Raw genomic sequence first — 25,939 nt, forward strand, 5'->3', positions numbered from 1 at the left:
GGGTCTGATTTGAACCCAGGATCTTCTGTATCTAGACCTGAATCCCAATCCAAGTCACCTTAGCTGCCTTCTCTTTCTTTTCTTCTTCTTTAAACCCTAACCTTCTTTATTAGAAATCCATACTAATATTGGTTTCAAGACAGAAGAGTGGTGAGGGCTAGGCAATGGGGATTAAATGACTTGCTCAGTCTCACTGAGTTCAGCTAGGAAGCATCTGAGGTCACATCTGAAAACAGGACCTCCCCTTTCTAGGTCTGGCTCTATAATCCATGGAGCTACCCAGCTGACCTGTCTGACCATTCCTTTGTTAGTCCTCCCATATCGGTGCAGCATTACTAAATGAAAGCACAAGATTCCAAGGTTCAGTTCAGCAACCTCCCCTCCCCTCCCCTCCCCCCTCCCTCCCTCCCCTCCTTCCCCTCCCTTCCCCTCCATTCCCCTCTCCTCTCTTCTCCCCTCCCCTCCTCTTCCCCTCCCCTCCCCTCCCATCCCTCTCCCCTCTTCTCCTCTTCTCCTCCTCCCTCCCCTCCCCTCCCCTTCCTCTCCCTCCCCTCCCCCTTCCCCTCCCCTCCTCCCTTCCCTCCCCTCCCCCCCCTCCCCCTCCTCCTCCTCTCCCTCCCCTCCCCCTCCCCTCCATTCCCTCCCCTCCCCTCCTCTCCTCCTCTCCTCTCTTTTCCTCCATTTGGTGACCTTGCCAATTGCCGAGGGTGTTCTTTATGCAGATACTATCATTTCCGTCTCATTTCTCTCCTGACCTTCCCTTCCATGTCCCCAGTTGCCGCCCGCCCGTTAGACATTTTGGACTATCTAACTTTCTTTTGACCTCCTCAATACCGGTCAGACCTCCTGGAGTCCTGGGTTCAGTCTGGGAGCCATCTTTTAGAGAAGAAAAACAAAGTGGGGAGAATGCCAGAGGAGGGGACCAGGCTGAGAATCCTGATACAGAGGGATTAGTTAAAGGAATTCGAACTGTCCACTCTGAAGAAGAGAAGGCTTTTGGAAGAGCTGGGGACGCACACAGATGCACACACAGATAGCCATCTTCGAGGTTTTGAAGGACTGTCATGGATAAGTAAGATTACACTTGTTCCGCTTGTCTCCAGCTACTAGAACTACAAAGGATGGATAAAAAGAGGCAGATTTGGCTGGGAGAAAAGAATTCCTTAACAATACCAGCTGGCCTAAAGTGGAATGGTAGGCCTTGGAGTCAGTGAACTTGCACATCAGTGGAGATTTGGTTACTTCTTCACAGATGTTATATAGAGGGGGCAGCTGGGTGGCTCAGTGGATTGAGAGCCAGTTCTAGAGATGGGAGGTCCTGGGTTCAAATTTAGCCTCAGACACTTCCCAGCTGTGTGACCCTGGGCAAGTCACTTAACCCCATTGCCTAGCCCTTACTGCTCTTCTGCCTTGGAACCAGTACTTAGTATTGATTTGAAGACAGAAGATAAAGATTTTTTAAAAATGAATTAGATGTATGGAGGAAAACCCCCCAACAGGTTGTCCTTGAAGAGAGACTGCAATGAGAATTTGAAGAGCACAAGATCTTACTGAATTGTGCCCTTCTAGGGCACAATTTATTCATCTCAAATATAAGGCAGATTCCTTCTAGAACTCACTCCTATGAATCTATGAAAAGTCCTGCCATGGAGATAAAAGGGCATTCAAAGCAACTGGACACACTGTACAGCCCAACCATTCTCATATGCCTGCGACCATAGGTCTTCCCTGGGACCCTTCCAACCCTCCAAACAAATAGTAGCATGCCCAGGTAGCTCGATACCCCTCATGTGTGTCTGGGTAACTGTCACATGTGAGACCTTCAGCCCAGTGGCTGCCATTTTGTATAAGCAGTGAGCATGGACTTGCTTATCTTGGGTCAGAATTGTTCAATTTTCTGAGCTGTTGACTTTATATTTGAGTCTGGTATCATGGAGGTAGAAAAGAGACTAGAATTGAAGTCAAAAGACTTGGATTCAGTCCCTGTGTAACTAGGGGCAATTGACTGTCATGGAGGAAGGCAGGGCCAAATTATGGTCCTGTGCTCTAGATCTTGAGTCTGTACCGTCCCAGAAGTCAGCCGCCCAGGGTTCTTTTCTCTTGGGCACTCTGCAGTTGGGTCCATACCTCTGGGTGAAGGAAGTGGGACCTTACCCTGAGAACAAGGCAGGTGGTGAGTTCTCCTGAGCTATGTAGTCTGATTAGAGAGACAACATTCATCCATAGGAGAACCAAGATGTGCCCACGTTCTGGCAGGAAGCACAGAGGACCAGAGGGATGGAATCCCAGGAGCCATCTAGAAAGAGTTACAGCTGCCTCTGGCGGCCACTTGTCCGGGCATATCGGGAGAGTCAGTTAGAGCTTAGGAAGGGAGACTTACCACTGCTAGGCTCATTGTGATACTGGCTGATGTAGCTATTCATGTCATCCTTCACCATGGCTTCTGCAGGGGGAGACAGAGAGGGAAACTGCTGAGCTTTCCTTATTACTGATGAATATCCAGACTATGCAGCTATCATTCATTCGTTTGTCTGGCAAGCCTACTCTGAGCTAGATGCTCGGATGCAAAGACAAAAAGGAATCGTCTCTGCTCTCAAAGGACCTACGTCTTATTGGGGAAACGACATGGGCGCTAATAAAAAATATAAATAATAATAGATATACACATTTCCTTATCTACAAAATAAAGGTGTTGAATCAGATGGACCCTAAGATCCCTTCCAGAGCTCAATCTCATCAACCTATGCCAACACCGCCATGAAAATGGGGCCTTCCAAGGCAACTGGGCTTGTCAAGTCTCGTTGGACAATCCAACGTATACTTACCTAGACTACATTTATATACACATATACATATATACCTACAGCTATACCTATATAGTTTTTGTGCCCAGGTCAGTTGTCATGTAGGGAACCTTCACACTCAGCAGTCATGGGACCCTGCCATGCAGTGTTATACTGATAAATATTAACAACCAGCTCTCCAAAAAAAAAAAAAAATATATATATATATATATCTGATACATTTAGTATTAATTCTATTAATATTATATCTTTAGTATTATTATATTTATTATAATATTTAGTATTTAAATTATGCATTTATAGTATTTAGTGTTATATAGTATTTTATTTTTTATTTAGTATTAATATTTAAATTCTAAAGATGGTAAGAATTTAAAAAGAAAGAAGAAAAGAGGAATTGACCAATTGGTTCTGATAAGGCAGTACCCCCTAGTTCCAGCAAGGTAAGAGGAAAGAAAGAAAGAAGAAAGAAGAAAGAAAGAAAGAAAGAAAGAAAGAAAGAAAGAAAGAAAGAAAGAAAAGAAAGAAAGAAAGAAAGGAAAAAGAAAAGAAAGAAAGAAAGAAAGAAAGAAAGAAAGAAAGAAAGAAAGAAAGAAGAAGGGAGGGAGGGAGGGAGGGAGGGAGGGAGGGAGGGAGGAGGGAGGGAAGGAAGGAAGGAAGGAAGGAAGGAGGAAGGAAGGAAGGAAGGAAGGAAGGAAGGAAGGAAGGATGGATGGAAGAAACTGAAATCTTTACTTTGTGTCCCTTCTGTGCCCTTCCTTTCTGGATGTTGAGGGAGAGACCAAAGACCAGCAAATAAAGCCTCTACTGCTGATACTCCTCTCCTCAACCCGATTCTATTCTAGCTCAAATCCTGACTCCTCCAGGGAACTTTCCTGGGTGACTCCAGTCTCACAAGGCTCTTTCCCCTTCCTGATTGCCTGGGTTACTAACTGTTCCCTCCATTCCCCTATATACAATTATATTCACTCCAGTGAGGTGCCTTTGTCTTATTGTGTGCTCATTGTCTCCTGTGGGTGAACCTTGCTTCTCTACTTAGACTCCCATGCTCAGGAGAATGGGGATGAGAAGAGAAGAGGAATATCAGCAGTAAAAGGCTTTATTTGCTGGTCTTTGGTCTCTCCCACAACATCCAGGGAAGGAAGGGCACAGAAGGGACACAAAGTAAAGATCTTTTTTTCTTCTCTTCTTCTTTTCTTCTCTTCTTCCTTCCTTCCTTCCTTCCTTCCTTCCTTCCTTCCTTCCTTCCTTCCTTCCTTCTTCCTTCCTTCCTTCCTTCCTTCCTTCCTTCCTTCAATAGGCCATGGGGTTTAAGTGACTTGCCCAGGGTCACAAAGTTAGCAAGTGTCTGAAATGTCAAATTTGAACCCAGGATCTCCCATCAATCCACTGAGCCACCTAGTTTCCCCCCTTCAGAGTTTCTTAACCTGGCAGCTTTGAAATTAAAATAAATTTTTTGATAACTGCATTCTTTGTTTTATTTTAAATACTGCATTTATTTCTTTTTAAAAAAATAATTGCATTTCAGTTGAAGCAGTTTTCTTTGCAATGGTATGAAAGATTTTTAAATGGGTATTTTAAAGCGTTATCCTGAGAAGGGGTCCCCAGGTTTTCCCAGAATGCTCCAGGAATAAATAGGTTAACTACCGCTGATTTAGAAAGAACCTCAGCACTGTCAGGGATCCTGTATTCTCCCCATATTCTCCAGGTAAGGGAAAGGGCTCATTGAGAGGAGCGTCCTACCGAGGGCTCATAGAAGGGGGCGACCTACTGAGGGTCCAGCCAGGAAGGAACCCCGAGCTCAGCCTGTGCCAGAGATGACACGTGTGTGTGCGTGTGTGTGTGTGCGTGTGTGTGTGCGTGTGTGTCCCGCTGAAAGCCTGGGGCACGTGGGTCATCTCCTCCGAGAGGGAGCCTCTCTGCCCAGCCCAGGATCTCGCCCCGAGCTCTAAAAGCCTCCTCTCTCTTAAGTGCTTCGGCTCTGGGGGAGGGGGAGCGCTTCTGAAAGCCTGAGCTCATCCATGGGAGTCTGACTCCCCAAGTTCCCCCGCGGGACCCCCGCCCCGCCCCCACAGCCCGGGGCCTGACTCCAGAGGCCCCGGAGGTGGTTTACAAGGGAAAGGAACAGATGTTTTCCAAGGAAGGCTCTGTGCGCGGGACAAAGCCCAAACCGCCCCGCCAGTGCCCTCCCCAGCCCTCCCAGGCGCCCGCACCCCATTGGTTCTTCACAAGCTGTCTGGCCCCTGTTGATCTTTAAATGCCTCCCGCCAGAGGCGAGTCTTGCGCTCCTGTCCGAGTTTTAAGGGGGGCCCGCCGAGCCGCCTGGGGGTACTCCTGGACCAGCAGAACAATGCTTTTGCCCGGAGCTGATGGTGAAACACACTTATTTGTGCCCATCCATAATTCATGCTATAAATGCCAGCTCCCCATCAAGGCTCCGCGCTTCTGCGCCGGGGCATGTTGGGAAGGCGGCGTGGCTGGTCCCCCTGGGACGGTGGAGAGGCGATGCAAGCAATGCCAGCGGCGGAGGGTACCCGGCCATGGGAGGAAGGGCCCCTGGGGAGGGCTCCAGCCCGGGCAGAAGCCTCCCTTCTCAGGGCTCTGTATTCTCGGCGTCGTTACAGAGAAGCCAGGGGGAGGTAGTAGGGACGCTGGCACTGGCAGCCCTCCTGTCCTTTGACCAGTGGAGGTTAGCAATAGCAGCTGTAGCAATGAGTAATGACCATTCATAATAATGATACTATAGTCAACCACAAATGTAAAAAAGGTCCATAATAATAGCCAATACGGGGAATAATTTCCCCTGCAACAATGGTGATGAGGAGTGTTTGCCCTGGCGCAAAGAGCGCTAGCGCTAGCTCTGGAGAACAAGGCATTGAATAAAGAAGCTTCCTCACAAAGCCCCAACATCCCTCCTCACCCAACTCAGCGGAAGCCTGGGAAAATCCTTCACAGGTTAGTGATCTGCTAGGGGTGGATGCCACGCCTCGGGGCCACATGACAACCCGGCCATGGCTTAAGCCTCCATGGTCATGAGATGCTTTGGTTGAAAAAACGCTCCCAGTAAGGAGAACTTCCTTGCATCTAGCTTATATGGCAAGCACTTTGATGGCAGGAAGTATCTTAGATAACCGTTGTATGTTCTTGCACCTAGCACAGTGGGACTTAACTGGTGCTGTTAGCTTAGTTAGGCCTTTACTGGGCAGCTAGGTGGTGCAGTGGATAGAGGGTTGGTTTTGGAGTCAGGAGGACCTGGGTTCAAATCCAGCCTCAGACTTTTCTTCACTGTGTGACCCTGGGCAAGTCACTTAACCTTCTTTGCTTCAGTTTCCTCATCTGTAAAATAAGCTTAAGAAGGAAATGACCAATCACTCCAGTTTCTTTGTCAAGAAAACCCCAAATGGGGTCATGAAGAGTTGAACACAACTGAACAACACAACCATCAAGGACCTTTACAATAAGACCTAGAATCCACTGCTGGATGGGTGCTTGAAGTCTTGACTTTGCATCTGGTCTCTGATGCTTACTCCTAGGGAGACTCTGTGTGTGTGTGTGTGTGTGTTAGAAAGTAAACCCAAACTATTCTGTAGTCACAGGACCTGGGTTCAAATCTCATCTTTGATACCACCTGCATGTTGTTGGGCAAGAATTTTCCATTGTTGGGTCTCAGTTTTCTCATCTGTAAATGGGAAGATGACCTCTGAGGCCCTTCAGGCCCCATGCTTATGACTATCTTTGCTGACTACAAGGCTAGCTTGAATGCTCACCAATCTTTCTCCCTGCCTTTCAGAATGAAACTAGCTCACACTGACTCTACTCGAATTTCTATAATGCTTTTATGTGCCTCTTACTCATTTCATGGGACCAGAGGCATGTGGATTTGAGGTCACAGAGTGGAGATCAAAGGTGCAGTCTCTTTATCCAAGGGAGTCTTGAGTCCTTTATTCTTGGGAGTCTTCTTTAGATAAAGGAGGGAGTGAAGCCAGGACTGAACCTAACACACAGGGGCCCTAGTCTAATGACCCTGAGAATTAAAGACCATATCCAGGGTTTCCTGTGCCTGGAATGTTCCCCCACACCATCTTCACTTGCCAACTTCCTACCTAGCTGATAAAACCCAATTCTGATGCTCCTCCCTCTTTGAAACTTCCCTGAAATTCATTTGTCATGAATTTCCCAGTTGGACCTCATGTAGAGGTTTTATGAGTTCTCATACACTCAGAGGAATATCATGCCTTCTAAAAATCCCATGAGCCTCTCAAAATTGGACCTGAACCAGAATCCCCTTTGGCATGTCCCTGACGAGTGTTTGCCCAGCCTTTGCTTGAACACCTCCAGGGACAGGGAACTTACTATCTCCTGAGCAAGCCCATTCGATTTTGGGACAGCTCTAATTTTTAGAAATATTTCTCTTAAACCAAGCTGAAATCTGTCTGCAAATTGCACTCATCAAACCTAGTCCAGCCCTGTGAGGCTAAGCAGAATCAATTCAATTTCTCTTCTTCATTCTATCATTCCCTCAGTCTTCTCTTCTCTGGGTGGAACAGCTCAAGTTCCTTTGATCTTTGTTAGTAGGAAATGGTTCAAAGTCTTCTCATCATCTTCCAAACGACTTGGTCAACCCTCTTGATTGTAGTTTGATGTTTTAGGACCTTCTGTTCTTCCCAGACTTCTCAGAGCTTCATGAGGATGGAGCCATGTTTTTCCTCTCCCAGCACTTCTACCAGTAAGAGATGTGGAATATTGTTCTGAGGTTGTCTAGTGCAGTGGTTAGAGGGCTGTATGGAGTTAGAACTAGGTTCAAGGATACATGTTTTCTGTCCAATCATGGGCAAGCCATTCAAATTCTTCAGCAACCCAGGTCACTCTCAAAATTAGAAAGGAGTTGCTATCCGTTGTTGGTGGAAGGAGTTTCCACATAAGGAGTTCCCTCATTATGTAAATATCTCAAAGGATCTATACTTCCACTGAGGTGAACATTCCCTCCAATGGTGCAGATTGCCACTTTTATTTTTTTAATTTAAAAACCCTTATCTTTCATCTTGGAATCAATCAATACTATGGATTGGTTCCAAGGCAGAAGAATGGTCAGGGCTAGGCAATGGGGGTTAAGTGACTTGCCCAGGGTCACACAGCTAGGAAGTGCCTAAGGCCATACTTGAACAAATGTATTACAAATTTACTGTGGAAGGGTTAGAGGTGGGAGTGAGGGGTCTTCTCAACATGGCCTTCCTTAGTTTCTCTTGACATCATAAGTATTCCATTGGAGTATATGAACTGTTCACTAGTTGTTCTTTAATCTTGCCACATCACAGTCCAACTCTCTTGTGCTTGGTACATTTCTTTGTTGCCATTCTTGACTGCAGTTCATCTTTGTTGTTTCTCATTGGTTCCTTGTTGCAGTCTATTGACACGTACCATGTACCTCTCCTTTGCCCTCTGTAATATGTTCACTTTAGCTTTTTTGGAGACATACAGTACTGTTAACCCATTGATCTCTATCATGATGAAAATAAAGGTCCAAATGGCTCCCCCAGTTATTGTTTGGGGGAAGAAGGGATATGCAGGAAGGAAGGAAACTGGAAAACTCATCTGGGTCCTTTCCCCAAGAGCTGAAATGGCCTAATTCTGGTCAAGGTTGGTGCCCTTAAAGCCTGACCCCCTGCCCTTCCTTGTTGGTCCCTTGGTGGGATGTGGGCACAGAAGAAACGACGGCCCCCACTTAGGAAAAATGAGCCATCCCAAGAAAAATCCCCTTCCCTCTGGTGAGATCATCGTGGGATTCTGATCTCTGGGCCAAAGGAAAAAACAGTAAATTTGGTGCTACCATAAAAGCCAGGCCAATCAGAGGAGGGCGATTCCTCTTCTTGTCTGCCCCCCCCCCCCACTTCGGTCAAGGTTGGGCTGCGAGCATCTTCTCAATGGTCCCAGTGTTGCAGCTGCCAACAGGATGGCCTGGAATAGCATTTGGGCCCATTTTTACGATGGTGTTTGAGAAGGGAGGAAGGGGCCTGGAAGGGGTTCCAAGATTCCTTTCTGCTCCCCCATCCTGATGGTTTTTATTTCTTTCCTAGCTTCATCAGCTTCTCTCTGTTGTACTATTGGCTTTTCCAGACAAAGGGACTATTCTTCTCATAACAGGCTCTGGAGGGGCCAGGCCAACTTGCCTGGGTGGAAGGGAAAACTTGCCCGAGGATGATAGAACGAAGGACATTCTGATCATCAGAGGTGGGTCCAAATGGCATGGATTGCCCTGGAACACATGGTGATGGTGGTGATAGATCAGCCTTGGTGCTCAGCCATTGGCCATGAGGTGGCTCAAAGAGTAGGCGGCAGAGGATGCAAAGTGATTTGAGGGCAACCCTTGGCCCCAAACATTGCCTCCAGTTTCTTCCATGGGCCCTGAATATTTATTCTTAAAGATTCATTTCTTGGGAGTTGAAGGGATGCCTTAAGGCTTTTCCCTCCTCTGTTTGGCATTCAGAGTCCTTCTCCACTTGGTTCCACCTGATCACTCTCCTTCACCTTCTCTGTGGTCCAGCCAAACTGACTACTTCCCATCTTTCTAGACTTATTACAGGTATCTCTTCCACATGGCAGAGGTTAGAAGTATGGCATGGTGCCCCCATGATCTGGAAAATCCATGAAATTTTAGATTTCACATTCTTTTTGTAAGCTTTAATTTTTCTTTTTTAAATTTTATAATTTTATATTTGATAATTTAATTTTTAAAAACCCTTACCTTCCATCTTAGAATCACTACTCTGCATTGGTTCCAAGGCAGAAGAGTGATAAGGGCTAAGCAATGGGGGTTAAGTGACTTGCCCAGGGTCACACAGCTAGGAAGTATCTGAGGCCAGATTGGAACCCAGGACCTACCATCTCTAGGCCTGGCTCTCTATCCACTGAGCTACCTAGCTGCCCTCTCCCATTTAATTTTGTATGCTGCTCTGTGGTACATCAAAACCATTATCGGAAAAGTTGTGATGTGGAAGGGATCCCTGTATTTTGTTCCCCTCCGTATTGATATGATTCAGAAATACCAGCTTTCTTGATGCTCCTCACACATAATGCTCCGTCTACCTATCACCTTCAAGATTTCCCACAGGCTGTTCCCATCCCCTCATTTGATGGGTAAAAAGAGCTCACATTTCTGTAATGTTTTAAGCTGTAAAAATACCCCCCTCACAATCGCCCTGCTAGGTAAGGAGCCGGAGCATTATTAGCTTCCTCTACAGAGGCTTATTCTGAGACTTTGAGACCTGATCAAGATCACCCAGCAAGTGAGTATCTGAGGGTGGCCTCACCCCACGTCTGAGCATAAGTCCAATCAGCTCTCTTCATACAACACTTCCTAGCCTCTCAGTGGACATGCTTGAACATCATTATAACAATAGCTAGCTTTTATAGAGCACTTTGAGGATTACAAAGAGTTATTATATAAATGATCACATATGATCTTCACAACCTAATTTTACAGTTGAAGAAACTGAGGCAAAACAGGGTTAAATGACTTGACCAGGGATACATAGCTATATACATCTAAGGCAAGATTTGAACTCAGGTATTCCTGATTTCAAGTCTAGTGCTTTCTCCCCTATGCCACACAGTTGTGTAACATGGAATTAGGGGTTGTGGAATTCCAAGATTTAGAGTTAGAAGAGATCTTTGCCATTATCTCATCCAAGTTCTTCATTTACAGCAAATACAGCTAAGGAACAGTCAGAGCAGGGGCTTGAATTTAGGTCTTCTGAGAAAAGATAAACCTGCCTTTCTTGACCATTCTGGGGTCATGGGATCATAGATTTAGAGATGGAAGAGACCTTGGAGTTCATCTAGTCTAATTAAGTGCTCTCATCCCTCTATTTGTCAGATGTGGAAACTGAGGCACAGAGGTAAATTGATTTGTCCAAGGTCACATAGATATCAAGGCAGCAAATGGTAGTAGTTTTCCATTCCTGAGTTCCTTCTGGGGGGAAGGTCTCCATATGGAGATGGGGGGAAGCTTAGAGTGTATTATTCTACTCCTCAATGTGTATTTGATTACAGACTTTGCTACCATACACATGGAAGGACCTCTTCTCCCTCCCTACTCCTTCTCTAACTCCCTTTTAAGCACTGTCATCCTCTATTAGGATGTAAGCTTCTTGAGGGCAGGGATGGTGTTTCTTTTTCCTTGTATGTGCATCTCTGCCATATCTACAATGCCTGACATACAGTGAGTGAGTGCTTAATAAATGTTTGTTGCCTTGTATGTAGCTTTGAATGTGAAATCCCAATCCTCGAGGTTAATGGGGCTTTTGGCAGTGGGCTAGGTGGCTACCAAGAATGCCCACAGCTCTGTTCCTTTGTACCTTCCTCAGCACCTAGAGCTTTTCACAACCATGGCCTCATTAATTCTCCCAAAGCCCCAGTCAAGTGGAAAGCTGACAGCCTTCATTATTGAGCTTTGCCCTCTGGGGAAGGCAACCTGACTTGCCCATGGTTGTAGTATCAGGGAGGGGTGACAGGTGAGGGCAGGTGGCATGAGTCAGTGGCAGAGCCTGGGAGGGAACCCAGGGATGCTGACTCCCAGTTTTGTAGTTTAACCCCCCCCCCCAACCCAGATGTGCAGAGGATTGTGAGAGTGACACCGAGTCATTGGATTTCTGAGCTAGAGGCAGCCTACTTTGGTGGAAAGAGCATGGGATTTGGAGTCTGAAACAGCCAATGTCAATTTCCAGTTCTGCTAATTAGGATCATAGATCTAGATCCTTATAGACCCTTATAATTCATCTCATCCAATCCTTTCAGTTTACAGATGAGGAAACTGAGGCTTATTGAAGTTCAGTAACACGACTGAGCCAAATTCTCTGATTCCAAATTTATCATTGTACTTCACTGCTTCCTGCATTTGACAAACTGACAATGAATGAAAAAAAAATTATTAAATACCCTCTATATGCCAGTATCCATTCTCAGTATTGGGTATACAAATACAAAAGAGACAGTTTGTGTCCACAAGGAGCTTATATGTTTCTAGCTGGACAACCTCTTGGCAGAACCACTTTCTCCCTCCACTCTAAGATGAGAGAAGCTCAGACTGCATGCCCTCAGAGATCCTTTCTGATCCCAAGCTTCACAACTTTGGCAGAGGGGCCGTGGATGGGGGGGCCTTTTCCTTCTCCTGACATTGGCCCATCCCCCCCCCCCGCACCCAGGGCAGTAAAAAATCCACTACTAGCCCAGGAAGCTTCATCGTGTGGCAGGCGAGCCAGCTGGATAAGGCCCCCATCAGAGTGACTCTGGCAGTTTTGAGACATCAGTGTGGTGGAATGGTACTCTGAGGGCTGGGATGATATACGGGGCGACATGGTTACGCCCGCTGGGGACTGTAATTCATTCATTATGGGTGAGCTTCAAGACTAATAAATTTGGGAGGGAAGTATTAATGCCTACACAGGGGCACTGTGAACTTGGCAGTCCCCGCAGCCTGGGACTTTGCATCCCTGGGTTTTAAAGATGATTTAAAGTTGAGTAGGAGCAAGCCTGAACAGAAACCAGTCGGTGTTAGTCGGCTTGGGACCCAGTCAGCATCTGGGGGTGGGGGGAGAGCTTCATTTCTCTCTCTAGGGAGAGGCTGGCAAAGGCCCGGAGACTTTCTGTTCAGGTCTCGACATTTCTGCTCCCTTTGGGATGCTGAGAAGCTGCTGTTCCTTTACCAGGAGATGACAAAGAGGCATCCCAGCCTCATCCCACCCCCTCTCTGGCTTTCCATAGGAGCAGATGCTGAGGAAGTACCCATTGGTTTAACCATAGCATTTTAGACTAGACTTATCTCAGGGCAGAGGACATCAGCAATAGGAGGCTCGTCAAGCCTAACTTCCTCCTGGCTTACATTCGTATAGTGCCATGAGGCATGGAAGACATTCTCTATGTCCTCTCTGGTTCCTTTAATTCTTGTTTTTATAGTAGAGGAAATGGAGGGTAGGGGGCTGTCCAAGGAGAGGGGCAGGTCTTGAACTCGGGTTCTTGACTCCCAGGTCCTTGCTGTTCTCATTCCCCCACCCTGTCCTGCCCTATTCCTTAGCTTATCTTCTGAGCTAGAAACAGGAATTCTGGCACTTAGGACAAATTTTGGGAGAAGGGCACAGAAATCCTGGGAAACCCTGGGGCAGTTACATACTGTGTATGTGGCCATTGCCACTGATATCAATGCTGATCCTGGGGCGGGGTGGGGGGCAGTATTTCATTCAGGCAGCCTACTCCAGTTGGGGGCTGTTGTGTAGATTCAATGATGGGGATAGGCAGCCTGGGAAATGGGAATAAAAGCTACCGGACCGTAGGGAGGGAGTGGCTCAGGTCAAGTAAGGACAAGGGCAATCTTGAAGTGGTCCGCGGACCTGGATATTTCCATGGAGAGTCTGAGATTCCTCCTCTCTCTTACCATCTATGGCCTATGGTCTCTCCAAGCTATGCCATTGTGTTTCATGTTCTAAGGTCTTTTAAAATGTATTTATTAAAAAAAAAAAACCCTTGCCACCTTAGAATCAGTCTTGTGTATTGGTAGGTAGAAGCATGGTAAGGGCTAGGCAATGGGGTTAAGTGTCTGGCCCAGGGTCACACAGCCAGGAAGTGTCTGAGGTTAGATTTGAACCCAGGACCTTCCATCTCCAGACTATTAAACTACCTACTTAGCTTTCTCTAGCTAGAGGATGTCTGAGGCAAGATTTGAACCCAGAACCTGCCAGCTCTAAACCTGGCTCTCCATCCACTGAGCCAAACCGCTGACCCCTCTAAGGTCTCTTTTAGCTCTGACATTCTAGGTTTTATATTCTAAGGCTCCTTCAGGTCTGATATTTTATGTTGTCTGTCCCAGCTCCCACCATTTTGTACCTTCTGGTGGAAAATGATGACCTTCGATGCTTCATGCTCTAAGGTCCCTTCTAGGTCTCAGTCTCTGATAGAATGACTCAAGATTGAAGGTTCGATTCCAATTCTCTATACTGTAAGATTCGTTTCAGCTCTGACATTCTACATCCTAGGATTCCTTTTCAGCACACTATGTTCTGTGTTTTAGGCAGCGAGGTGGTACGGTGGACATCACGTCAAGAAGACCTGAGCTCAAAACTGGCCTCAGATACTTCCTAGCTGGGTGATCCTGGACAAGTCATTTTGCCCATTTGCCTCAGTTTCCTCTCCTATAAAATGGGGACAATAATAACACCTACCTCCTAGGGTTGTTGTGAGGATCAAATGAGATCATCTTTGTAAAAAAGAGTTGAGTGCAATGCTTGGCAATCAGTAGGTGCTTCCCTTCCTCCCTTCCCATCTGTGGTCCTTCTTAGCTCTGACATTCTCTTTTAAATCTCTAAGGTCCTTTCTGGTCCAGCTAGCCTCTGATAGTCTGACCCTGGGCAGAGGCTCCTTCTGGCTCTGACATGCTGGGCTCTAAACTTCCTTGCAGCTCTGACATCTTAGGTTCCAAGTCACCTCCCATCATCTAGGTTCTATGATGTCTCCTAACTTCAGCATTCTTTGTTTGAGGTTCTAAGGTCCCTCCCAGCTGAGACCCTTTGCGAGCTCTCTTTGTTTCTTACTTTTTCTTTGTTTTCTAGCTTCTTTGTCTGTTTGTTTCTTTTCCTCCTGTCTTCAAATCAATACTAAGGATCGGTTCTAAGGCAGAAGCCTATTATGGGCTAGACAACGGGGGTCAAGTGACTTGCCCAGGGTCACTAGGGAATGTCTGAGAGCAGATTTGAACCCCGGTCTGGTCCCTACTACTTTGTTTCTGATGATTCCTGACATCCTTAAGGTCTTACCTCCAGTCCTTCTTTCCTCACATCTCATGTCTATGTAATAATCCTTGCATCTGCTCTGTGTTTTCACATGTCAGTGGGACTTTTTTGAAACACAGTTGACTTCCTTCAAGAGAGCCTGTCGGGCAGCTATTCTGAGTCTTATGGGGGCTTGCTCTCTCTGTCTCTGTCTCTCTGTCTCTGTCTCTCTGTCTTTGTCTCTGTCTCTCTCTGTCTCTATTTCTGTCTCTTGGTCTCTGTCTCTGTCTATCTCTCTGTCTCTGTTTCTGTCTCTCGATCTCTGTCCCTGTCTCTGACTGTCTCTGTTTCTGTCCATCTCTGTCTCTGTCTGTCTCTCTGACTCTGTCTGTCTCTCTGCCTCTCTGTCTCTCTCTGTCTCTCTGTCTGTTTTTGTCTCTCTCTGTCTCTCTGTCTCTGTCTGTCTCTCTGTCTCTCTGTCTCTGTTTTTGTCTCTCTCTGTCTCTCTGCCTCTCTCTGTCTCTGTTTTTGTCTCTCTCTGTCTCTCTGCCTCTCTCTGTCTCTGTTTTTGTCTCTCTCTGTCTCTCTGCCTCTCTGTCTCAGTTTTTGTCTCTCTCTGTCTCTCTGCCTCTCTGTCTGCCTCTCTGTCTCTGTTTTTGTCTCTCTCTGTCTCTCTGCCTCTCTGTCTGTTTTTGTCTCTCTCTGTCTCTCTGTCTCTGTCTCTCTGTCTCTGTTTTTGTCTCTCTCTATCTCTCTGCCTCTCTCTGTCTCTGTCTGTCTCTGCCTCTCTCTGTCTCTGTCTCTGTCTGTCTCTCCTCCATCCCCCCTCCCCCCCCCCCCCGCTCCACTGGCACCTCCCAGAGAGATGCCAAAGGAGGAATTACGCCAGCCAAGCAGAGTGCACAACTGCCCAGCAGGTGCCTGCAATAGGGAGACTCCCTTCAGTCCCACCAATGGACTAAAGACTGTCTGGCCCCCTCAGAGCTGCCGTGCCCGCTCCCTTGGGCCATGCTTGTCCAAGCTCTCCATAGCTCTGGCCCCTGGTTTGAAATAGCCCACAGATGAACTCAGAACTGAAAGCATCTGCTGTCCTGTGGATGGGGGGAGCGAGGACATGCAAGATGGGGATGCCAGCCACTTGCTTGGCAGCTGGGACTGGGAGAAGGCGTGTCGGTCAGCCAGAGGGAGAAGCAGGGCTGGGGTGCTTTGAGGAGGGTGAACGCAGGGGAATTTGGGTCTGTTTGGCAGAGTAATGGATGGTACCTTTATGGAGAGAAGGGGCCGTCTCTAAATCCGGTCTCCGCATCCTGGGCTTCATGACCATTCGTGTGCACCATCGCCTCCCAACAGCCCAGGCTGGCATCCTCTGAGCTCTCACTCCTCCCCTGCCATATCCAATCCACTGTGGATTCTCATGATTTCTGCCTTCCCAACATTTCTCACAACCTCCTACTCATTCATAGCTACCAAATGCCCCTTCTAATTAGTCTCCCTACGTTGAGCTTTTCCTCAACCCATCCCATCCTCCAGTCAGCAGTCAACAAACAGTTATGGAGTTATGGAGGCAACCAGGTGGAACAGTGGATAAAGAGCCAGACTTGGAGCCAGGAGGACCCGAGTTCAAATTTGACCTCAAACAATGGCTCACTGTGTGATCCTGGGCAAGTCATTTAACTCCCATTGCCTAGCCCTTACCACTCTTTTACCTTGGAATTGATTCTTAGTATTGATGCTAAGACAGAAAGTAAGGGTTAACCTCCCCCCAAAAACCACATTTATTAAACCTTTGCTATGTGCTTCTAAGTACTGGGAATACAAAAAGAGGTAAAAGTCAGTTCCTGCCTTCAAGTAGCTTACAATCTAATGGGAGGGAACAACAAGCAAAGAATTATGTCCGGGTTAGCCATAGTATTAGGATAAATAGGAAATAATTCAACGGGGAATGGCTGCAGAGTTAAGAGAGGTCTTCCACGTAGCTGCTAGATAATTCTCCTATATCATATGTCACTTCTCTGTAACCTCCAGTGGCTCCCTATTCCCTCTGAAGATTCAATATAAATATAATGGAATATAACTCTGGGATGTGTGTGTGATTTTAATGTTTATTGGGTTATATTCCTTTTCTTTTATTCTTTTGGTTATAAATCAAAATACTGCACACACTTCTCCCATGCTTATATGGCTGCCTCCATCATGCTCTAATAATAATAATACATAATTAACATTATAAATTAAATAAATATATAGTTGTATATAAATATACATTAAAATAAATAAAATGATCATTATTATTAGGGCGCCTTGAAGTAGAGCCTGTGAGGGGGAAGCTGAGCCAAGATTCTGTACCCCCACCTCTGATAAGTAGGTCTGATAGTCTCCTGAAATGCATGCCTGTGATGCTGTGTATGTGTAAGGAGAACCCGGAGCCCACGATGCTGTCTGTATAGGTCTCCTTACACTAGGAAGTGTCACAAAGACTTAAGTCTTTGCAGCTCGGAGGCCAGCTCTCTATCTATTGAACCATGTGCCCCCTCAAGCACAATTCTAATGACTGAGTATAATTGAGAGTGGCAAGGAGGAGGGGACCAGAGGCAGCTCTGCCAGTGAAGCCCCCATGCAGAAATGGGAAAGCCTGGCCTTCCCTGATGGGAATACTGGAGAATGGTCTGTATGGAGGCAAGTGGGGACCCAGCAGTGGAGGTCTGCGTAGAGGTCTGACAGCTAAGACTTTAAGACATCCAGGTAGGTCTCCATCTGCTCAGCATCCTTCCCTGGGCTGAGGGGATCAGGAGAAACTCACCATGAGGGGGCCGCAACTCCGTGATGTTTTCCGTGGTCTCGTCATCATCCGAGTCCCCTGTGTCCACCACCTTGTACCTTGCACTGCTCTGTGGATTGAGGACGTGAGGGGCTTGCAAGGCTGCCTCTCGTTCGGCTGCCAGGTCCAGGTCCTGTTGGGCCAGGTGTGCTCTCAGCTGCCGGATTTCAAACTGGAAGACCAAGGGAAATGGATTATTGGTCCTGCGTGGGTGGGGAGAGGGGGATAAGATTTGTCCCATTTAGGGTGGCCATCTTTGGAGGCTCTTCTCCCAAATAAGTCTCACTACAATGTTGGGGAGAGGGCACAGACTGCTTCCTCACCTGTCCTTCCAGGAACACCTCCAGGAAGCCATCCTGATGCCCCCAACCTTAAATACCTTGTATAAATAGCATTTATTTAGCTTGTTTTATTTCCCTGTAGAGCAGGACATCCCTATTGTCCAGCATGGCAATTTGAACACAGTAGATCCTTAATAAATGCTAGTTAAGTCACATTGGAATTCTGACTTGGTATCAGAAGACCTAGATTTAAACCCCAGGGTTATCATTTCCCAGCTGTGTGACCTTGAGCGAGTCACTTAACTTGAACCTCAGTTTCCTTACCTATAAAACGGGAATAATGTTTCTAATACTTAACTCATGGGGTTACTGATTTCTGCAAGGGTCCTCCTTTGACAAGTTTCCTTGTATTTATTCTGTAAATGTTGGGTATATCGTGTACCTTGTATTAATTCTGAACATATGGAAGACCTGAGTTCAAATTTGACCATAGACACTCATTAGTTGTGTGACCCTTGGCAAGTCACTTAACCTCTATTTGCCTCATTATTTGTAAAATGGGACTGATAATAGTACCTAACTTGTAAGGATCAAATGAGATAATATAATTTATATGTGTGTGTACATAATGCATGTTTTAGAGATAATGTCGCTATTATAAATTTGCCTGAATACTTGGATGGATGCCTGCAGGCATGTATGTTTACAGAGTAGTGGCCAAGGAAGGGAGCTTGGGTCTGGGAAGTCTGTAGGGGAGCAAATGGAACAACTGGAAGTCAACCACCATTTTTGTTTTTTTTGGAAGACGCAATGACAGTGGTGATTTGATTACAATTCTCTTAGCAAGAGGTAAACACAGTAGAAGATCAGGAGAACTGACCAAGCAGAAGAAGGACCCAGGGGTCCTAGGGCAAGCCCAGGATGACACTTCAATGGGTTCTCTTTTCTACACTGGATGGTCTTTGGGGAGATCCAGACCCCCCAAACTCTGTTCGCTAAAACCCAGCCTTATGTCTTATGTCTGTCGTAGGGTTCAGCCCTCTGGAACATCCTAGCCCTCTGGAAAAAGGATGCTCTGGGAGGGTCAAGAATTCCTGAGTTCAAATTCAGTCTCAGACACTTCCTAGCTGTGTGACCCTGGGTGAGTCATGTTGCCTCTGCCGACCTCAGTTTCCTTAACTGTAAAAAAAGCGGGTAATAACCCTGTTTCTTGTGGTGTTTGTGAGGATCAAATGAGGCAATATTTGCAAAGTGCTTAGTGCAGCGTTGGCACATAGTAGGTGCTTAATAAATGCTTTACCCCTCCCCTTCCCCCTTTGAGCAGCCCCATGTGCCACTGGGTTTTCAGGGATGAGTAGAAGCTTTTTCTGATCATATCTCAGGACGAGGTGATATCTAGACATAGAGGAAAAAGTAGGCGCCCCGGGCTTATCCAGGGGAGGTCGGAGCTCCCAAGGATGCCCAGGACCCAGGGGAATGCTGGCCACAGAGCTGACGGAGGGAGTTCCAAGCAGAAGTACCTTCAGTGCCACCTAGTGGTCAAAGCGTAGACAGATGCTCATTTTGGTCCAGCCTCGTCCCATTGCCAGCCGGCTGGGAAAACTGTCCAGGCATGAAATATCTTTCCCTCATGCTCCGAAAAGTAAATTCTGCCCGTCTTATGGTCCTCCTCCCCCACGTCCCCAAGGGGAGATGGTGTGTGTGGCCAGGTGCCTCCCGGGCTTCAGCCTTCAGGGCTCGCTCTCTCCTCGCTGAGAGAAGAAATGAAGCAGCGTTGGGATGCGGATGGCGACCAGTTAGCGTGGTGGGACCTTGGACAGAGCAAACAGGAGCCCTGCACGGCTCCGCGGCTTTGCTCTCTTCTCCAGCTGGGAGAATGACGCAGGACTGATCCGCAGCCTTCGAGCCTTGCCTTTGAACTCCAATGAATTCTTTATTCCATCTCCAGAGCGAGCTTTAACCTCAGCAGCGGGCTGAGCCCTCAACCCAGACCCCGACAAGAGCTGCCCCTGAGTACAAACGGCTTGTAACTCTGGCTTCGAATTGGACCCTCCTTCCAGCTTCAGCCTGAGCTTAAGCCAGAATGTAAACTGTGCCTCAGGGTCGTTCCTCCCTCTGAAGAGGAAAGGACCCCGAACTCCAGCCTTAGACTGCGCCCTGACCCGGGGCTCACAATGCCGCCCCCAACCCCCATCTTAGCCCTAGTTCGGGTCCTAACCCTTAGCCTAAACTCGAGCCTGTTCACCCCAACCTTGGTCTGAACATCCTTCCCCTGACAATTTCTTACCCAATGATGGCTACTTGAAGACAGCTATCCCACCCTTCCTCCTTCTTTCCCTCCCAAATGCTCTCTTCTCCAGCCTAGATATTTCTTGGTGTCTTTCCTCAATCCTCTTCCCTCATTTGATGTGGATTCATTCATTCATTCATTCATTCATTCATTCATTCATTCATTCATTCACTAACTCATAAAATGTGGTACTCATAAACCAATACAACATTCCAACAGAACATAACCCAGGGAATGGACAACAAGCCAATCCCTTTCTTCATTATGGCTCTGATGCTTCCATGAATGCAGCCTAAGGTCACATTACATTTTGGTGTCTTCCCCCAGTCCTCTCCCCTCATTTGATGTGGTTTCTGACCTCTAAACTCAGCCAGAGAGTGTCCCTTTCACAAATGGGAGCTGTGAAATCCCAGACCCTTTGGCCCAACGAGTAACTGAGGAGGAATCCTCTGAAGAAGATTTACAGCAAGTGTTTTCTCAGCCAACCTCTGCCCAAGATCTCCAGTGACAAGGAACTCACTATCCGGAGATACCACCTTGTACTTTGGAATAGCTCTCAGCTCTCATTGTTTAAAGGTGGACTCTTGATCAGTCAGTAAGCATTTATTAACTACCAACTGTGTGCCAGGCTCTGTGTGAGGAGCTGAATAGATAGAGTCAAAAAAGAAAATTATTTCTTTTTCTTTCTATTTTTTCTATTTCTTTTATTTCTATTTTTTTTTCTTTCAAAAAAGAAATTATTCTCTATCATTTTGATCTAGGTCTGTTCTTGGGAGGCCAAGTAGAACAAGCTTAACTTTGTTCTACAAGACAACCCTTCAAAGATTCTAGGCAACAATAGCTTCTTCCCTGTTTGGTCAGATTTAAAGCTAGCTTTATTTTACAAAAGAGTAAACAGAAGCCCAGAGAGGTGATGAGACTTTCCTAGCATCCCACAGTATCTTAGCTGTGATTTGACCTCATACCCTCTAATTCCAATTCCAGAACTCTTAAAAAAACACAAACCTGTATCTTCTGTCTTAGAACCAATAACATGTATTAATTCCAAGGAAGAAGAAGGGTAAGGGATAAGCAATGGAGGCCAAGTGACTTACTCAGGGTCACATAGCTAAGAAGTGCCTGTGGTGAGATTTGAACCCAGGGCTTCCCATCTCCAGGCCTGGCTCCCAATCCCCTAAGCCACCTAGTTGTCCTCTTGATTGTCTTTCTAACTTGCCAATGCTCTTCCATTCAAAGGTGAGCTCCTTGAGAGCAGGGACTCTTGTGTTTCTATTTGTATCCTCCAGCCTTAGCCTAGGGCTTGACATGTAGTAAGTGCTTCATGAATGGTTTTTCATTCATTCATTCATTCATTCATAAAATGTGGTCTTCATAAATGAACACAACATTCCAACAGAATATGACTCAGGGAGTGGACGATAAGCCAATCCCTTCCTTCATTATGGCCTTGATGCTTCCATTAATGCATCCTAAAGTCACATTAATTTTTGGCTTAAATGTCCTTCTGCTGACTCAGTCCACTATGTAATCCACTAAGGCTTCCAGGTATGAAGGTAGAGACTCTCTAGGGAAGGCAGATAACTGTATGGGAAGATGCAACCTTCCTGCCCTACCACCCACAATGACTAAACATCACCCTGGACTAAAAGAGAACCACCTGTGTGGTCTCCTGATGTGGGTGGTTGGTTTGTCCTGATGGCAAGATTCAGTTCTTGGGTGTGCTTGTTATATAGTAGGGAAGAATCATTGAATGAATGAATGAATGAGAACAGGGTTCAAAAATCAAGTGAAATATAGGACAGTTTGGCATTTGCCAAGGGGGAGGAAGAGCAAGTATTATGCCCATTTTATAGATGAGAAAAAGGGGCATTGGCAAATGGAGAAGTTATGGCCCTCACATCATGTGTTGATCAATTTCCCTGGACCAACAGCAGCATTTAGGGAGTTGTGATGGCCAAGCCCTGGAAGGAACAGGAAATTGGTTGGCAAAATTGAACCTCTGGTAGTTTCTGGACAAGAAAAGAGGGCTTAAGGAGATGCCCCAGGACTCGGAGTCTGCATAATTAGGAGCATGCAGGAAGCCCACTGTACATAGTCAGGTGATTCAGGTGAAAAAGACCAGAAATTACGACCTAGTCCCCACCTCTCCTCCCAGATGTACATTTTGGGCACCCAAGTGCCAAACTTTACATTTATACCTATTCGATTTCATCTCCGATTCTGCCTGGTGAGCTGTCCTCTGGGGGAGCTTTTGGATCCTGACTGAGCCTCCCAGCATTGTGCCATTCAAAGATGGATGAGTCTGTCAGTCGTGCCTTCCTCTGGGTCATGGATGAAATACAAAACCAAACAGGGCACTGAACTCAATTCAACAAGCATGTATTGAGCACCTACTATGTGCCAGGTGCTAGGAACAGAGAAAGCCAAACAGCCCCAGCTCTTAAGGAGTTGACACTCCTCTGGACAGATGAACGTTCTACTTTGGCAAGGCACTGGCTCCATAAAAGGAGGCATTTGGACCAGTCACAAAATCTCAGCACTGAAAGGAACCATCCAGTCCAACCCAGGCCAGAACGATCATTCCTTCTATAAAGGGTTGCTAGACACACATCCATCTAGTTTTTGCTTGAATACCTTCAGTAAAAATCAACTCACTACCTTCTGTTTTTTTTTAATCTTTACGTTCTGTCCTTGTATTAATACTGAGTATCAGTCTCAAGGCAGAAGAACTGCAAGGTAAAGGAAATTGGGGTTAAGTGACTTGTTTAAGGTCACATAGCTAGGAAGTGTCTGAGGTCAGATTGGAACCCAAGACCTTTTGTCTCTAGTCCTGGTTTTCTATTTGCTGAGCCAGCTAGCTTGCCCCAACTCACTACTTTCTAAACCAGCTCATTCCACCTTTGGACAGCTCTCACTGTTGAGAATTCTTTCCTTACATTGAGCCAAAAGTTTAATCTCTTCCACTTCTATGCATTGCCCCTTGATCAGTCCTTTGGAACCAAGCAGACAAAGCCTTCTTCCTCTGAGAGCACCAATAATGCTCTGACTACAGCTTTCCTGAAGGTGGGGCCACTTGTGGCTAAATGGGCAGGAGGAGAGGCCACTCGAGGGATCCAAGAATAAGTCAGGGGTGGACACGGATGAGCACTTCTCTTTGGAGTGATAGTTGGGGCTTTGAGACCAAACAGAGAGAGAACAGAAGAAGGCCAACGGGTGGACTCTTGAGAAATAAGAGGATGGCCCATCTCCACAGCTCCACTGGTGACAGAGCCCAGCGTTCTCCCCCTCACCCAGACACCCAGACACACGCTGGTGACTCAGCCCATCTTGGGCATTTTGCTCTTGTCTTTCAGTGGGAACCAGGAGAGATGCCTGTAGAACCATCATTCGCATGCATAAGAATTCTGCCCCAGTGGAGCCCCATCACCTCTAGCCCAGCTCAGAGGGAGTGATGGGCTCCTGCTTCTTCACAGACAAAACCACAGACCCCGCTGGACCAAGACTTCACGTGGGCACTGCCAGCCAGCTCTGCCATCTCTGGCACCACAGAAGTGTGTGTGTGTGTGTGTGTGTGTGTGTGTGTGTGTGTGTGTGTGTGTGTGTGTGTGTGTTGGGGGAAGGTTCTCATTCCAACCCAAGCTAATGGCTTTCCTGGGCATTCAGTGCCATTTGTTATTTATAAGAAGTAAATAATCTAAGCAGCCATGGTCTAATGAGAGGGGCGAGTGGCCATCAGCTCACAAGACCTGAGCACACACACACACACACACACACACACACACACACACACACACACTACCTTAGCACAAATACTCAAACGCCTTCCATGTTTATGGCTGAGCTTTGGGTTCCAGGATCAGAAGAATAACCAAAATGTATATTGTGCTTTAAAGGCAGAGACTAGAGGGCTGGCCTCCAAGCCAGGGGCCCCTGGGTGCCCCAAGTCCTGCCTCTGACCAAGCCTGGATATTAGGGGAACTCCCTGTGCTCTAGACAATTCTTTAAGCTTCTGGATGGCAGAGAGGGGGCCGATCTCCATTGGCACGCAGGAATTCCCCACGGCAATGAAATCACAGATCTAGTCTCTCTATTCCTCTAACGTTCATGATTTTATCTCATTAGAGACTTCCAGTGACCCAGTGAGCTAAGTTCTGCAGGTATCATTATCATGATTACAGGATGATTCGTTTGGTCTGGACCTAGGATTTCTCCAGTGTAGAATACCCAGTAAGGAAACCCCCTCTGTCTATGCCGAAGCTCCTCTCGCCCATCTCAAGCCTTCCAGAGTTGCCTGGACCACCGAGGAGCCTTTCCCAGCCCTCCTAAATCTTAGTGTCTTCCCTCCAGCCCCAGTTGATCTTGTCCTGATCTTGTTTGTTTGTAGATGTTTCCATGTCATCGCCCCAATTAGACGGGGAGCTCCTTGAGCACAGGGGATGGTTTTTTGCCTGGCACAAGCCCTTCATGTTTTCTGACACTCAGCATTATTCTCAGAGAAAGGGCACTCGGGACGGGCTCCAGAGAGAGCCTTCGGTAAACAGGTGTGGAGGCGCTCCTTGGCTCTGGGTCCAACTGTGCATCTTCATGTGATGTTCCTTTCCTTTCCAGTCACACTATTCCATGACGCAGTTGGACGCACAGTCATTCCCTTCTACTCTTTCTGTCCTGTGGCTCAGTTGGTCCTCGAGTCCTGTCTTATTTTCAGCCAGAACAACATGTGAAGGACCCTGAATTTATCTTAATGGCAAATAGGAGGAGGAACATAGAACATCAGAAGGAAGACTGAGGGGCAGCTGGGGGGCTCAGTGGATTGCTTAGACTATAGTCCTGGGGCTCTTTGCTTTTTTGTGTGCCACCACTTGGGGAAGCCAATGGACCCCTTCTCTGAAGGTCTTTAAATGCATCCAGTAAAACACGCAGGATTCCCAGAGAAACCAATGAAATGGAAACAAGCACCTATTTTCCCCATCCAGGTTCCCCCTGAAGTCTATCCCTGGATCTCTCAGAGGGCTGCGGACCTCAGGGTCACAATGCCTCCAAGTTTCAGCAAGGCAGCTGGGAAGCAGGAGTCAGGGCTGTGGTGAGAGATTTGGACATCAGAGGACCTGAGTTTGAATCTTGACGCTGTTCTTTGTAGGACCCGGAGCAAGTGTGAACCTCGGCTGGGTGACCCCTAGCGATTCCTGCCAGCTCTCTGTCCTCTGACCTCCTACTCTTCAGGCTTGGTCATCCACGAGGGAAGGCTCCTTGCAGCAGAGGCTGGGATGTGTGTCACCATTGTGCATCCAGGACTCTCCCAGGGCCTTGAGCACAGTGGGTAAGGGATGTTTTTGAAAATGGAAGATTTGAACCCAGGATCTTCTGACTCCAGGCTGGCATTCTGCCCCATGCCCACACATTGTGAATGCAACCTTTTCCTCCCCTGGGGCTTCAGGAGGACAGCCAGTGGGAGATGCTTTCCAAAGGGAGCTGGGCTAACGTACAGTGTTGTTCTTTAGACATGAGGATGGAGGTGCAGGGTTGGGGGCATTCCAATCATGAGCGGCCACGGTCCACAGGCAAACAAGATGGCGCAATATGAAGCCTTGGAGGGGCCTTCCAGATCCACTTCTCAGATCTCAGGAATGGAGAATCAGCCCAAGTGGGATGAAATCACGAAGTCTCGAAGCCCTGAAGTCAACACCATTATGATGCTCTTGTCTTGTGCGCTCTGGGATGCCTGGGATAGAGCCAAGGACATTGCCAGGCAGACCGGAAAGAACTCTGTTCAGAATCAGGAGACTCTCTGCCCATATCCACCCCCTCCCCAGCTCGGTGAGCCTTTGCCTTATCTTGCCCAGAACTGGGTCTCCAAGCCACTTCCTGTGCTCTTCACCATGCATGACACTCTTGCTGTTTCCATCTGTCCTTTTGGTGTTGGCTTCCTCCAGAAGAATGTATGCTCCTTGAGGGCAGGGGCCATTTTGCTTTCACAAACACATGCAACATAC

General features: G+C 47.1%; 1 protein-coding gene across 2 annotated transcripts in view; it reads right to left on the reverse strand.

The window, feature by feature from the left end:
- The window catches only part of TMEM266 (transmembrane protein 266), a 146,343-nt gene that overhangs the window by 3,553 nt on the left and 116,851 nt on the right, over nucleotides 1–25,939 (reverse strand). The window contains exons 9-10 of one of the 2 annotated variants that reach the window (XM_056796932.1): nucleotides 17,361–17,550; nucleotides 2,381–2,443 (exon numbers count right to left, since the gene is read on the reverse strand). In XM_056796932.1, coding sequence (XP_056652910.1) covers nucleotides 2,381–2,443; nucleotides 17,361–17,550 — 253 coding nt within the window. The remainder of the gene's footprint in view (nucleotides 1–2,380; nucleotides 2,444–17,360; nucleotides 17,551–25,939) is intronic. The other variant, XM_056796939.1, reaches the window with a different exon arrangement.

This window comes from Monodelphis domestica, chromosome 1, assembly GCF_027887165.1.
Source record: "Monodelphis domestica isolate mMonDom1 chromosome 1, mMonDom1.pri, whole genome shotgun sequence".
NCBI lineage: Eukaryota > Metazoa > Chordata > Mammalia > Didelphimorphia > Didelphidae > Monodelphis > Monodelphis domestica.